The sequence below is a fragment of the Erpetoichthys calabaricus genome, chromosome 15, assembly GCF_900747795.2.
Source record: "Erpetoichthys calabaricus chromosome 15, fErpCal1.3, whole genome shotgun sequence".
Classification (NCBI taxonomy): domain Eukaryota; kingdom Metazoa; phylum Chordata; class Cladistia; order Polypteriformes; family Polypteridae; genus Erpetoichthys; species Erpetoichthys calabaricus.
Window position 1 is genome coordinate 80011422 of NC_041408.2, and position 13519 is coordinate 80024940.

The 13519-nt window shown below is 42.7% G+C and overlaps 1 protein-coding gene across 1 annotated transcript in view; it reads left to right on the plus strand.

Moving 5' to 3' along the window:
* The first annotated feature begins 1548 nt into the window (after window positions 1–1548).
* The window catches only part of LOC114666296 (cullin-9), a 122134-nt gene continuing 110163 nt past the window's right edge, over window positions 1549–13519 (plus strand). The window contains 2 exon segments of the mRNA XM_028821121.2: window positions 1549–1656; window positions 6544–7200. Coding sequence (XP_028676954.1) covers window positions 6558–7200 — 643 coding nt within the window. The 5' untranslated portion in view covers window positions 1549–1656; window positions 6544–6557.

Genomic DNA, 13519 nt, shown 5'->3' on the forward strand with positions numbered 1-13519 from the left:
GACAACACAGCCGGATGTCACGCGCACTGCAACGAGCCCGCTACCTGCAATCAAACGCAGCGGCTTCCCAGAGTCAGTAGGTGGCGCCCAAACAACACAACCTGTGAGCTACACTTGCTGTAATCCACTGTGCCAGTAATATAGATCACATAACGGTCACAGACTCTAACCCAGCGACTTCCCAGACTCAGTGGCTGGCACACGAACACCACAACCTGTAAACTGAACCTGCTGTGCTCCACTCTGCCAGCAGTCGGTGTCAGCAAAGGCAACGGATTCACGTCTCCACAGAACGAGACTACTTTACTACAGATATGCTTATGTGGTTAAATGACATTTCCCCAGACGCACCCACCCTCCATGATATGTCATCCATCCAGATATCGGACGGAACAGAAACTGATTGCCATGCTTGGATTTCCTATTGGCTTACTTGTTTTTGGTTAGAAATGCACAGCTGGTTATCACTCAAGGTTAAGGATATCCTACAGTTTCACTTACAGTATCTCATATTATGTTCTCTGGTTCGGTGGCAACTGGGCGACAGTCAACTCGGCGAAAGACAGCCCGGCGAAATCCTTTACCAGTTAGGTAATAGTCAGGTTCAAAGAGATTTTTTAATTATATTTAAATGACAACGTGATTTAAAATGTTGAAAATAAATTTACATAATTGACGAACGAACTTTATTCTGCAGATGGAACAAACTCTATCTTACATTATCTTCTGCAACCAAAATTGCTAATCCTTCATATAAATTGTATTGATTGTAATCGTATGATAACGTTATTTAGAATACAAAGGTGACCTGCGAGTACGGCTTAAGGAATATCTTTACTCTCAACGTATCGGGACTCTCATAAAGCAGGTGATTCTGTGGATTTTCTGGTGCCCTACATTGTCATTTAAATATCTTTAAAAAATCTCTAACCTATTACCTAACTGGTAAAGGATGTCGCCGAGTTGTCTTTTCGTAGAGTTGTCTGTCACCCAGTTGCTCCTGAACGATGTTCTACATGGATAACTTATATCCATCTGTCTCTGATATGATTAACATTGTCATACTCTCAGGTAAATACCATATACTGTACACTGTAAGTGGAGAAACAGCAAACCGTCTTTTACATGGTTCATTAATGATTTTAAACAATACTTCTTATCACTTATGAAACTGAAATCCATCAAATCTGTAAGAAGGATTTATGATAACATATCTCATTTATTACTGTTTTAATTTATGCCTGCTGTGTCTTTTCGCCTGTGCTCCCTATTTATCTTGCACTATTTTGTATACTGTGAAATTTATCTAGCCCCCCCTGTGCTGTGAATGTTCTTTATACCTTTTTGAATGTTGAATTTATATCCTCTACGAGAGTTTTGTATTGTATTGTGTTTCATTTGGTAATAAAAAAAATTTAAAAAAAAAACTCTTTGTAATGTGCAGTTCTAGCGATGAGCGTCAAAGGCGCAACCGAAGACGCGCGAGACGCCTGGCGGCGCGCATACTCGTGCGCACTGCGCGCGTCAACGATTACTGTTTCCGGTTGGCGGAAACCCGGAAGTGAAGGTACCAGGCTGGATTGGCGAAGCACGGAGCAGTGTGCGGGAGAGATCTATCGTAAAGTCAACTGTTAGTTCGTTTCGAGGCACGACAGGGTGAGTTTAGGAATTACACACATCATCTGAAACTTTATCGCCACCTTTGTTGAGTTTTAGCGGTGACTCTGCGGTTTGGGGGAGGATAATCGGGGGTGGCCTTAGGCCGCGGGCCGAGCAACGGGCTCACATAGTGAGAATACCGGTACTTTACTGTCAGTGCCGCACCTGTTACGTTGTTTATTCGAACCTATTTAAAAGGAAAAAATTACGGACTAGAGCTGACTCGTTTCTCTTTGTCTGCGCGTCTACATATTTTAATGAAATCTTGAATGTTTTTGTAACTTTACGTTTAATAAATGTAATTAAACTTTCTGTGGCGAATAGGATCGCTTCCTTAATACTGAAAATAATGGAGAAAGAGGGAAACCTGTATACGAGGATCTGAAACTTATATATTTTGATTAACTGGGCCAAATTATTGCAAAACAAATGATGTAAGCGCATTAGTTTCACAATCTTCAATACGTACGACATATGGGAAGGAACTTATCGATTGTACTGCAGCCCGTATGGGTTAAATTGTAAATGAATCTTCATCTTACCCGTTTCTGTCTGAACTTTTATTGTCATAAATCATTTTTTAGTTTAAGAATTAAAAAGACTTGAAAATGCTGCGCATCTTTTTCATGTTCTGGGTGTGTTGTTCAGTTCTCCATAATCATTAAAGTGTTAACTCTGTAAAATGATTGCTTGATCAAAGAAATCATAGTGTATGTAATTACTCATTTACGTTGGTTTAAGAAAGTGGCTTCATCCGCGTCATTTGTGTGATATACTTTAGAATGATTTGCTAACTTGAAGTTAAATAAGGCATCGGCAATGCAAAATAATGTAAAGAATGTGAGGAAAAATACCCCGGAACCAGAAGCAAACTATTAAATTGCCGCCTTGTTTTAAAATAAACATTTTTTTCGTTAGTGAAACTTTCGTTTAAGCTGCCATGTATACGCGATAAAACAGGTAAATTGCATCATTTTAACTCGTGATTCTTGTTTAAATATGAATCGTTCATCTGAAAACAAAATCTTGATTCCAGAAAACTGGAATGGATGGTGATTCAGACTTGAAGCAGCTTGAACCACTTAAAGAAAATGTATCATGTTTTGTTTGGACTTGGACTGAAAGTGTTTGTGGTACATTCCGAGTCAGATTCCACGGTGCAGTAGTTTAAATCACTGGTTTACAGATTAGATAAATATAGAACATTTCTCCGGGTGGAGGGTTCGGTATTTTACAGAAGCTTAGTAAATATATATATATATATATATATATGACACACAGTAAACCAGAATGACTAAAATAAAGGGTAACGTCTGGCTTGCAGTTTCAGCCGCAGTGAGGCATTATACATCTGTATTGCCGTTGGTATAAATGAGCCCCAGTAGCGTTTCTTGACACGTTTAATTCAAATAATTCACAATATTGTTTATAATGGCCCTCAGTTTTATTGTCATTCTTGTCTGCTATTGCCTCAGTGGGGTTAACAATGTGCCTCCATCTACGTCTGCCTCGTTAAGTAGCTTGTTAATTCTTGAAGTGATGTTACCAGCCCTGTGCAGAAAATAGCACTGGTCATCACAGAGTTGAAGTGAAGGACCAGCCACATTAAAGAAACACAATCTCCTAAAAAAAAATAAAATAAAATCTGTGCTGCCCTTTCTTATATAATTCCTCTGTATTAAGGGATCAGTCCTACCTGTCATTGATGTGGAGTTCCAAGTACTACTAGCGATGCACTTACTTCTACATCATCTCCCTGAATAGCAACCGGACATACAAGCACTTTGTTGTGGCAAAATGTGAAAAGGTTATGCGCTGCTGCTGTTGAATTTATCCATACTATGATTTGTAAATTGGAGTTGCTATGCATGTATTGCTTAAGTGATTTACTTCAATGTTTGCATTTTATGAAGTGGTGAATCACAATTATTTCATTTATTTTTGTATTTGTCATGTATTGTACTCGAAACTTTGTTCTTGAATCGTTCACCTGGTTACTGTCTATGTTGTGATATGTGCATTCTTCCCATGTCCAAGTGGGTTTTCTATAAATTGTGCCTGAATGAACCCTACAAAGCACTTGGCACCCTGTCAAGTACATCCATGTAATCCAGTTCAGAGTTGTAGAGCACAGGGTTAATTGGAGGAGCAACCCGATTTATTTTGAGTTTTTTTTCCCCCTTTTTTGTTCTTATAATTGATTGTTAATCATTTTTATTTAATCTTAGAGCTTTAAAAAAACTGTATCGAACACCCAGCTTAGCTACCGTCTTTGTGTAGTTTGCTCCTTCACCCACTCTATATGTACTTTCTCCAGGTACCCAAGTTACCATCCACAACCCAGTACTATACTGGTTAGGTTGATTGGTTAAATTGTTCATGAGTGTCCCTTAACAGCAGCCATACCACCTGCTTGTCAGAACAGGTAATCCACCAGAAGCTAAGCATATTTGGGCCTGGCCAGTACTTGGATGAGAGACTAAGTAGGAAAAGAGTGGGTTGCTGCTTTAAGAGGTATCAGTGAGGCCAGCAGGGGATGCTTACCTTATTCTTGTAATGCCTGATCACACAATTATCATTGGTTTGTGGCTGTTGTTTGTGATAGGCTGTCTCTTTTCAAATTGTTGTTCATTAATGTTTTTTTAAGGTTTACAAAAGGAAGTTTCAATGGTTATTGTAAGTGAGCCTGTCTTTTTGCCCCCTTCTTTTGCTTCTTGTTTTCCTGATGCAAAACATTTTTCTAGAGGCTGGTATGCCCAAAGTGTAACCATTTAATCCTCAATATCTTTGTTTCTAATACATTTTGAGGACTTGTTGGGTTCAGAATCCATGTGTTATTTTTTGTGGCCACCCATAATACACAGAGAAGGTCCCTCCAACACAAAAGTTCAGAAGTGTCTATGCATTTTCTTTTTCATGGTCTAACTCTTTCACATCCATACAATGCAACACTGAAAAAGTCTTTTTATTCAGTGAGACACTAAAACACTTAAATCTTTTCTAAATGTATCTCTGTGTCTCCTTTCCCTGTGCCTTCCTTGATTGTATCTTCTTAGTTCACAAGTCTTTTATTATGAACTAGGGTGCTTCGTCCCCTGCTCGCTTCGCTCGCCAACCCCCTGTGCTTGCTTTGCTTCCGCAGTTTCAGATGCGCGTTGTAGGCTCCTATGTTCATTGTATTTGTCCATGCTAGCGCGTTTTTGTAGCTCCATTAGTCGAGCTGTTTGGTTCTGGAGCCGAGAGAGTTTTGCTTCCGCGGTTTCAGATGCGCGTAGTAGGCGCCCACGTTTATTTTCTTTATCCATGCGGGCTCGTGTTTGTAGCTCCGTTAGTCGAGCTGGATCGTTTTGGAGCCGTGACCGTGACTCCATTAGTTATCCGTTGTTCACCGTTAGTAATATGGATAATTGCAGTTACTGTTATACTGTTAATACTGAGCGTTTTCTGTGGTTGTACTGTCAATGATGCATCACTGTAATGTGATTTACATATCGGTCGAGCTCGTTTGTTTTGAACCTGTGCCTGCTTTGCTTCCACAGTTTCAGACGCGCGTTGTGGGCGCCTGCGTCCATTGATCTTATCCAGGTGGGCTCGTGTTTGTATCGTTGAGCTGTATTGTGTTTGAATTTGGTGTAAAGCGTTCAGCGGTTTGTACAATCCCAAGCAGCACATTATTCCTAACTTCACTCCGCAGTAGTGCCACTCACAATATGGCAGTGACGCCTGCGCCCTATCTTTGTGGACCTGTGAGGCCTCCGTAGCCTCTTCCATTTGAATCTGGGCTGCAGCGCAGAATCCTCTTTTTTTGTGTGGATGTGTCGTTAGTCGTTAGCTATGGGCGCGTTGTTGCTTCATTTCTCATTCACGTCAGTTGAGCTCTTTCGTTTTTGGGCTGTGACTCCTTCCTTTGCAGTGGATACGACTTCGCTTGCAGTTTATGAGACACGCGCTGTACGCGCCTGCGCAGTATGTCTCATGGTCCCATCGCCGTGTGCCTGCGTCCATGCCATCCGGTTTTCGTCGTGTGCCTGCGTCCATGCCATCCGGTTTACCATTCTCGGTTAGTAATATGGATAACTGATCCCAAGGGGCAAGTGTCATCCATTGTTTCAACATTTTCACCATCTGTTCAGAACTTTAATAGTATTTCTGTTGGTAACATTTTTTTTAATAATATATAAACAGTTCACTTATTTTCTTTCACTCTTCTGTATGTGTAATCTAAGGTGACCAGATTTTCACAATTCCAAACCAGGACAAAAACGTATTAAACTTTTGCTTCCACCTAGGAGTTTCATGCATGTTGTTAGATGTATATTAAATTGATAGGAGACAAAATGGAGAGCTTGTCCCCCTTGGAGTTTTGTGCACATTCTTAGACATTTATTAAATACAGCAATGGGGGGTTACCCCATGGGGGTCTGGCTATCCCATGGGGTTGATAAGAGTTTGGAGCAGCTGTGTTTGTGACACAGTATATTTTTATAATATAGCCAGACTGTTAAAAATGGGATGCATTCCATGAAGATGCAACTGTCCCAGAAAAAAAACAGGATGCCTGGTTACCCTAATTAATAACTAATAAGACTTTGCATCTTCTTCCTTCAATTTTAATGGATTGAAATTATCCACATGTCTTGAGGTCAGTCTAGGCCAAATTTACTCATTACATATTCATTTATACACGTTACACAGGGGTGGGAAATGCCTTTAGCTTGTCCCTTCTCCCTTGTCTGAAATTTTTAAATACAGCAAGTTATTTGTTCTGAACATTATATTTTTTATAAACTCCAGTCATTACAAAATAGCTTATTTAAAAAAAAATAAAAGAAGAAGCCATTTTACTGTTTTAGTGTTTAACTGTTGTTTTTGTTTGTTTTACAGGTTCTTCCTTCATAATGGTTGGTGAACGGAGGAATGGAAACTTGCTTGTACAGCTGGGCCCTAAGCTTCAAGCCTATCCAGAGGAGTTAATTCGGCAGCGGCGCACTTGTGATGGCCAGACTGAATATTTGATTCGTTGGAGTGTGCTTGCAGTTGATGAAGGAGGTGGAACAGGAAATGGTACTGTTGAAGGAGCTGGAGGAGTTGCCAGCAGCAGTGGGGGTGGCAGCTCTTCAGATAGCAAAAGTGAAAACATCTTGATGTGGATGTCTACTGAGGATGTATATGCCAATTGTCCAACATTGCTCGGCAAGCGGAAAAATGACTGCCAACGAGCTGTAACAGAGGAGCAGCCTAACAGTGAATTTTCCTCAGGTTCTACCTTTGATCAGGTGGAGCTCTCTGACATGGAGAATGATGTAAAGAATTTGGTAGCCAGGGCTCGCAAACAGATGGACAAGAAGAGAGATGTTGATGCCATTAGCATTACACACACAATTCACGTGCTTAGTGCTTATGCCAGTATTGGGTCACTGGTTGGAGTTTTCAAAGAAACTGGTGCTCTTGATCTGTTAATGGAGTTACTTTGTAATAAGGAGAGGCAAACAAGGAGGAGTGCTGGCAAGATGCTCCGAGCATTAGCTTCGCATGACGCAGGTATGCCAACATTTTCAGTTCATTGTTATTTGGATGCAGTTTTGCTTGTTTTGTATTTTACTTCAGGGCCACCCAAGTTTAATTCTACCACAATACAGTTTAGCTGGATAAACATTTTCATGTGGGGGTGGTTGATATGATCAACAATTAAGGAAACCAAATTAGCTGATTGCAGTTATTAAAGTATAAAGTAATTAACATTTACACAAAGTTTATTTTATTTTTCTTCAGTTAAAATACAATGCAAGGAATTATACATGTAATTGTAAGGTTCTGTTAAGGTTTTAATTTCATTTTAGACAAACAAAACACCATCCATTGTCTCCCGCTTATCCGAGGTCGGGTCGTGGGGGCAGCAGCTTGAGCAGAGATGCCCAGACTTCCCTCTCCCTGGCCACTTCTTCTAGCTCTTCCGGGAGAATCCCAAGGCGTTCCCAGGCCAGTCGAGAGACATAGTCCCTCCAACGTGTCCTGGGTCTTCCCTGGGGCCTCCTCCCGGTTAGACGTGCCCGGAACATCTCACCAGGGAGGCGTCCAGGAGGCATCCTGATCAGATGCCCGAGCCACCTCATCTGACTCCTCTTGATGCGGAGGAGCAGCGGCTCTACTCTGAGCCCCTCCTGGATGACTGAGCTTCTCACCCTATCTTTAAGGGAAAGCCCAGACACCCTGCGGAGGAAACTCATTTCAGCCGCTTGTATTCGCGATCTCGTTCTTTCGGTCACTACCCATAGCTCATGACCATAGGTGGGGTAGGAACATAGATCGACTGGTAAATTGAGAGCTTCGCCTTGCGGCTCATCTCGTTTTTCACCACGACAGACCGATGCAACGCCCGCATTACTGCGGATGCCGCACCGATCCGCCTGTCGATCTCACGCTCCATTCTTCCCTCACTCGTGAACAAGACCCCGAGATACTTGAACTCCTCCACTTGGGGCAGGATCTCGCTACCAACCCTGAGAGGGCACTCCACCCTTTTCCGGCTGAGGACCATGGTCTTGGATTTGGAGGTGCTGAATCTCATCCCAGCCGCTTCACACTCGGCTGCGAACCGATCCAGAGAGAGCTGAAGATCACGGCCTGATGAAGCAAACAGGACAACATCATCTGCAAAAAGCAGTGACCCAATCCTGAGCCCACCAAACCGGACCCCCTCAATGCCCTGGCTGCGCCTAGAAATTCTGTCCATAAAAGTTATGAACAGAATCGGTGACAAAGGGCAGCCCTGGCGGAGTCCAACTCTCACTGGAAACGGGTTCGACTTACTGCCGGCAATGCGGACCAGGCTCTGGCAATGATCGTACAGGGACCGAACAGCCCTTATCAAGGGGACCGGTACCCCATACTCCCGGAATACCCCCCACAGGATTCCCCGAGGGACACGGTCGAATGCCTTTTCCAAGTCCACAAAACACATGTAGACTGGTTGGGCAAACTCCCATGCACCCTCCAGGACCCTGCTAAGGGTACAGAGCTGGTCCACTGTTCCGCGACCAGGACGAAAACCACACTGTTCCTCCTGAATCCGAGGCTCGACTATCCGACGGACCCTCCTCTCCAGGACCCCTGAATAGACTTTTCCAGGGAGGCTGAGGAGTGTGATTCCTCTGTAGTTGGAACACACCCTCTGATCCCCTTTCTTAAAGAGGGGGACCACCACCCCGGTCTGCCAATCCAGAGGCACTGTCCCTGATGTCCATGCGATGTTGCAGAGGCGTGTCAACCAAGACAGTCCTACAACATCCAGAGCCTTGAGGAACTCCGGGTGTATCTCATCCACCCCCGGGGCCCTGCCACCAAGGAGTTTTTTGACCACCTCGGTGACCTCAGTCCCAGAGATGGGGGAGCCCACCTCTGAGTCCCCAGGCGCTGCTTCCTCATTGGAAGGCATGTTAGTGGGATTGAGTAGGTCTTCGAAGTACTCCCCCCACCGACCCACAACGTCCCGAGTCGAGGTCAGCAGCGCACCATCCCCACCATGCACAGTGTTGACACTGCACTGCTTCCCCTTCCTGAGACGCTGGATGGTGGACCAGAATCTCCTCGAAGCCGTCCGAAAGTCGTTCTCCATGGCCTCCCCAAACTCCTCCCACGCCCGAGTTTTTGCCTCAGCAACCACCAAAGCCGCATTCCGCTTGGCCTGCTGGTACCTATCAGCTGCCTCCAGGGTCCCACAGGACAAAAGGGACCGGTAGGACTCCTTCTTCAGCTTGACGGCATCCTTCACCGCCGGTGTCCACCAATGGGTTCGGGGATTGCCGCCACGACAGGCACCGACCACCTTACGGCCACAGCTCCGGTCAGCTGCCTCAACAATAGAGGCACGGAACATGACCCATTCGGACTCAATGTCCCCCACCTCCCTCGGGATGTGGTCGAAGTTCTGCCGGAGGTGGGAGTTGAAGCTACTTCTGACAGGGGGCTCTGCCAGACATTCCCAGCAGACCCTCACAACACGTTTGGGCCTACCACGCCTGACCGGCATCCTCCCCCACCATCGAAGCCAACTCACCACCAGGTGGTGATCAGTTGATAGCTCCGCCCCTCTCTTCACCCGAGTGTCCAAGACATGTGGCCGCAAGTCCGACGACACAACCACAAAGTCGATCATCGAACTGAGGCCTAGGGTGTCCTGGTGCCAAGTGCACATATGAACACCCCTATGCTTGAACATGGTGTTCGTTATGGACAATCCGTGACGAGCACAGAAGTCCAATAACAAAATACCGCTCGGGTTCAGATCAGAGGTGCCATTCCTCCCAATCACGCCCTTCCAGGTCTCACTGTCATTGCCCACGTGAGCATTGAAGTCTCCCAGCAGAACGAGGGAGTCCCCAGAAGGTATGCCCTCTAGCACCCCCTCCAGGGACTCCAAAAAGGGTGGGTTCTCCGAACTGCTGTTCGGTGCATACGCACAAACAACAGTTAGGACCCGTCCCCCCACCCGAAGGCGAAGGGAGGCTACCCTCTCGTCCACCGGGGTAAACCCCAATGTACAGGCCCCAAGTCGGGGGGCAATAAGTATACCCACACCCGCTCGGCGCCTCTCACCGGGGGCAACTCCAGAGTGGTACAGAGTCCAGCCCCTCTCAAGGAGATTGGTTCCAGAGTCCAAGCTGTGCGTCGAGGTGAGCCCGACTATATCTAGCCGGAACCTCTCAACTTCGCGCACTAGCTCAGGCTCCTTCCCCTTCAGAGAGGTGACATTCCACGTCGCAAGAGTTAAAATAAAATTTGAAAGTGCATTATTTGTATGCTTAATGCTTCATCCCTATCAGTATTTAACCAGACTTTTCAAGTAAATAGATAACATGTGATAAGTGGTGAAACATCGCCATTAAGTGCAATTATTTATGGAGAATATACAGGGTGTCAAAATTATGTTAACATTTGAATGGCGGAAACAATTTATTCACAAAACATACTTCATATGTGCAAGAGGATTTATAGGAATGTCTCAACCTGTTCGCCATCATGTTCAACACACAAAAACCAACGAGTAACAGTACTGTTTAAAGCCTGGACACACATTTCGCAGGGAATAGATGATAGCTGCAGTCCGTATTCTGTCCTTCAGGTCACGATATCACGAACTTTCCAGCTATACACGCACTTCTTCACCACACCCCATAACCAGAAATCACAGGGTGTTAAATCAGGGTAATGTGGAGGCCATGGCAATGATCCACCACGGCCTATACATCGACCTGGAAAGGTGTGGTTGAGATAAAAAATAATCCATTCGTGTTAACATAATTTTGACTCGCCCTGTGTTATCAAAGCAAAATTTCGCTTCTCACATTGACACTAATTAATTGGTTTTGACTCGCCCTGTGTTATCAAAGCAAAATTTTGCTTCTCACATTGACACTAATTAATTGGTTTTGACAGGAAACACTAACTTATGACAAGTTGCTGGCTGTAGTGTTACTCTGTGACAGGACCCAATATTTAATTTGTTTTTTTTTTGTGTGTGTCAGCTTTAACTTCTTGTACTGCTTTTTCCAACACTTACTTACTGACCTACTATTGTGCCAGAATGTGTGCTGTTAATACCAGGTAGTTGGGTAACAAAAGCATGCACAACATATTTACTGCACAACGTTGATCTTGTGATATTTCACATCCAGTTGTTGGTATACATGCATATGTACTGAAGTGGAACCCTGCATTTTTGAAGAACCCAATATATTTGTTTGCAAAATTTGACTTAAACATATTACAGCATTTGGTTGAGGAGTAAGACACAGGCAAAATAATTTGAATCATTAAGTTTTGTTTTGTTGTAGTTTCATTTATGGCTGCTGTACAAATCTGAGTCATTGTTTTTAAGCTACTGCTTACTGCTTTTTGATGGTATGGACCTGCACAGCAGCCTGTTAGAGAATAAATGAAATGACCCAACAGATAATTATCATATAATCATCATGGTCATGGAGTTTTTAACTATTGTTACAAGTTTATCTTTCACTAGTAGTCTCCTACAAAATACTTTTGATACTGGTTACATTGATACGATATGTAGATTAGGTCTTCACCAGAGCATTAGATTCATTTTTGTAACTATTTTCTAGTGGATTATTCTGTTAGAAAACTTATTTTACCTAAGAAATGTAAGTTTATTAAGTATTTGAGCGCATGTCAGTAGTCTACCTCTAGTTAAGCATTTACTTAGATTTTGATAGGTCTACTGTTATCCCAAATCATGTGGTGTTACTACTGTGAGTAGTAACAGAGGTCCAAGATCTGCTCTACTTCACATCATTGGGTTTATATTTGCAGGGGTCCCAGATCTGATTATATAGTGTTTTGGGGGAATTCGGGACCCCTGCAATCAACTACATTTAGACAAATGATACTTGTATCATAATGTTGCACTGTAAACTAAGAGAACATATTTACAACAAAGAAATTAGAGCTACATTATTTTCTTAGTTTCACAAGTTTCACTTTCACATGTTGTACTTTTTAGGTATCTTGCGCTACAGTCCCTAATCAACACAAGTCTATAAAAGAAAAACAGCAGAAGCCATGTCCGGAAAAACTTAGTTTTTGCTCAGGAATCGTTTTACCTTATTAGGGAATTAGTTCAGAAACACATTTGTGAATACTTTGAAAGCAAAATAATGTTACTGATCAAGTAAGGTGTAATCGTTTAACTTGTGTTGCCAAGCATTTGTAAGAGGAGATGACAAGATTATTCATTTTAATGGTCTCTTGCACAGTCCCGATGAATGAATTTGCATTTGCTTTGCATTCATTCTCTAATTGTAATAAGCACTTCTGCAAATGTCCATTGGTCCGAGCATCAGTCCAGTTCACATGCAGTTCAATGTTGTGGATCGTGGAGGGGGACCTCGCATGCATCCATAGTTAACATGTATAAGGATGTGGGAGGACTGCTGGTACTATCAACAGTTACAGCAAGTAAAAACTGAGGCAAGACTCAAACAAAGTGCCTGTTTAGCTTGTCTGCACTGGCGATGACACAAGTTGCCCCATGTTTTAATAGCAAAATAAAATGTATTTAGTGTTTCAATGCTGCGAAAGAGAAGGCACATCTTCCAATTGATACAACTTGTACCATGTTAACAGAGACTCATAGTCGCCAAAACATGCAGTTAGTAGGACAAATAAAACTGTATATTTCATTGTTATATATGAATTTACAAACATTGAATTTGTGGCATTCATCGTAAGTGAAAGCACACGTCATACCCCTCAGTTAAATTTGTTGAGTACTGTACAGGTAACGAGTAAGTAATTTTGTAATTCTGGATTTGTATACAGGGATAATCAGCAATAAATTGTAAGCGCTCACATGTGAAATCTTAGAAACATCAAAACAAAGTAATGTTTAACAGGAGTTCCGAAATAAAGAATTTACATAAAGCTGATTAAAAAAAAAAAAAGCCAAATTTAGGAAAAAAGCACCATGAATTTTACTCTTTAGCTAATGATGAAAATATAAAATCTTACAACTTTACAGAATGTTTCACTGACAAACCAGGCTTTAAACATCACAAATTTAATGTTTGAATTTGCATATTTAGTTTCGGGTTTAAAGCAGTATTTTTCAGTCATTATGCAGAAAAGGTCTGGTAAATTTAGAATGTGCACGTTAAGAGAAGTCAGGTAGTTTATGATGATACCATTCTTTGTAAACTCCATGCTGAAATCCCCCCCACACATTAACATTCAAGCCCTGCAGTGTATATTCTTATTGATGAACGCTAATACGTGTTTACTTAAAAAACAGTTGGGTAACTATGTGGTAGATATACCACTATTTTAAAGCCATTGTTGCTGTTAGTGT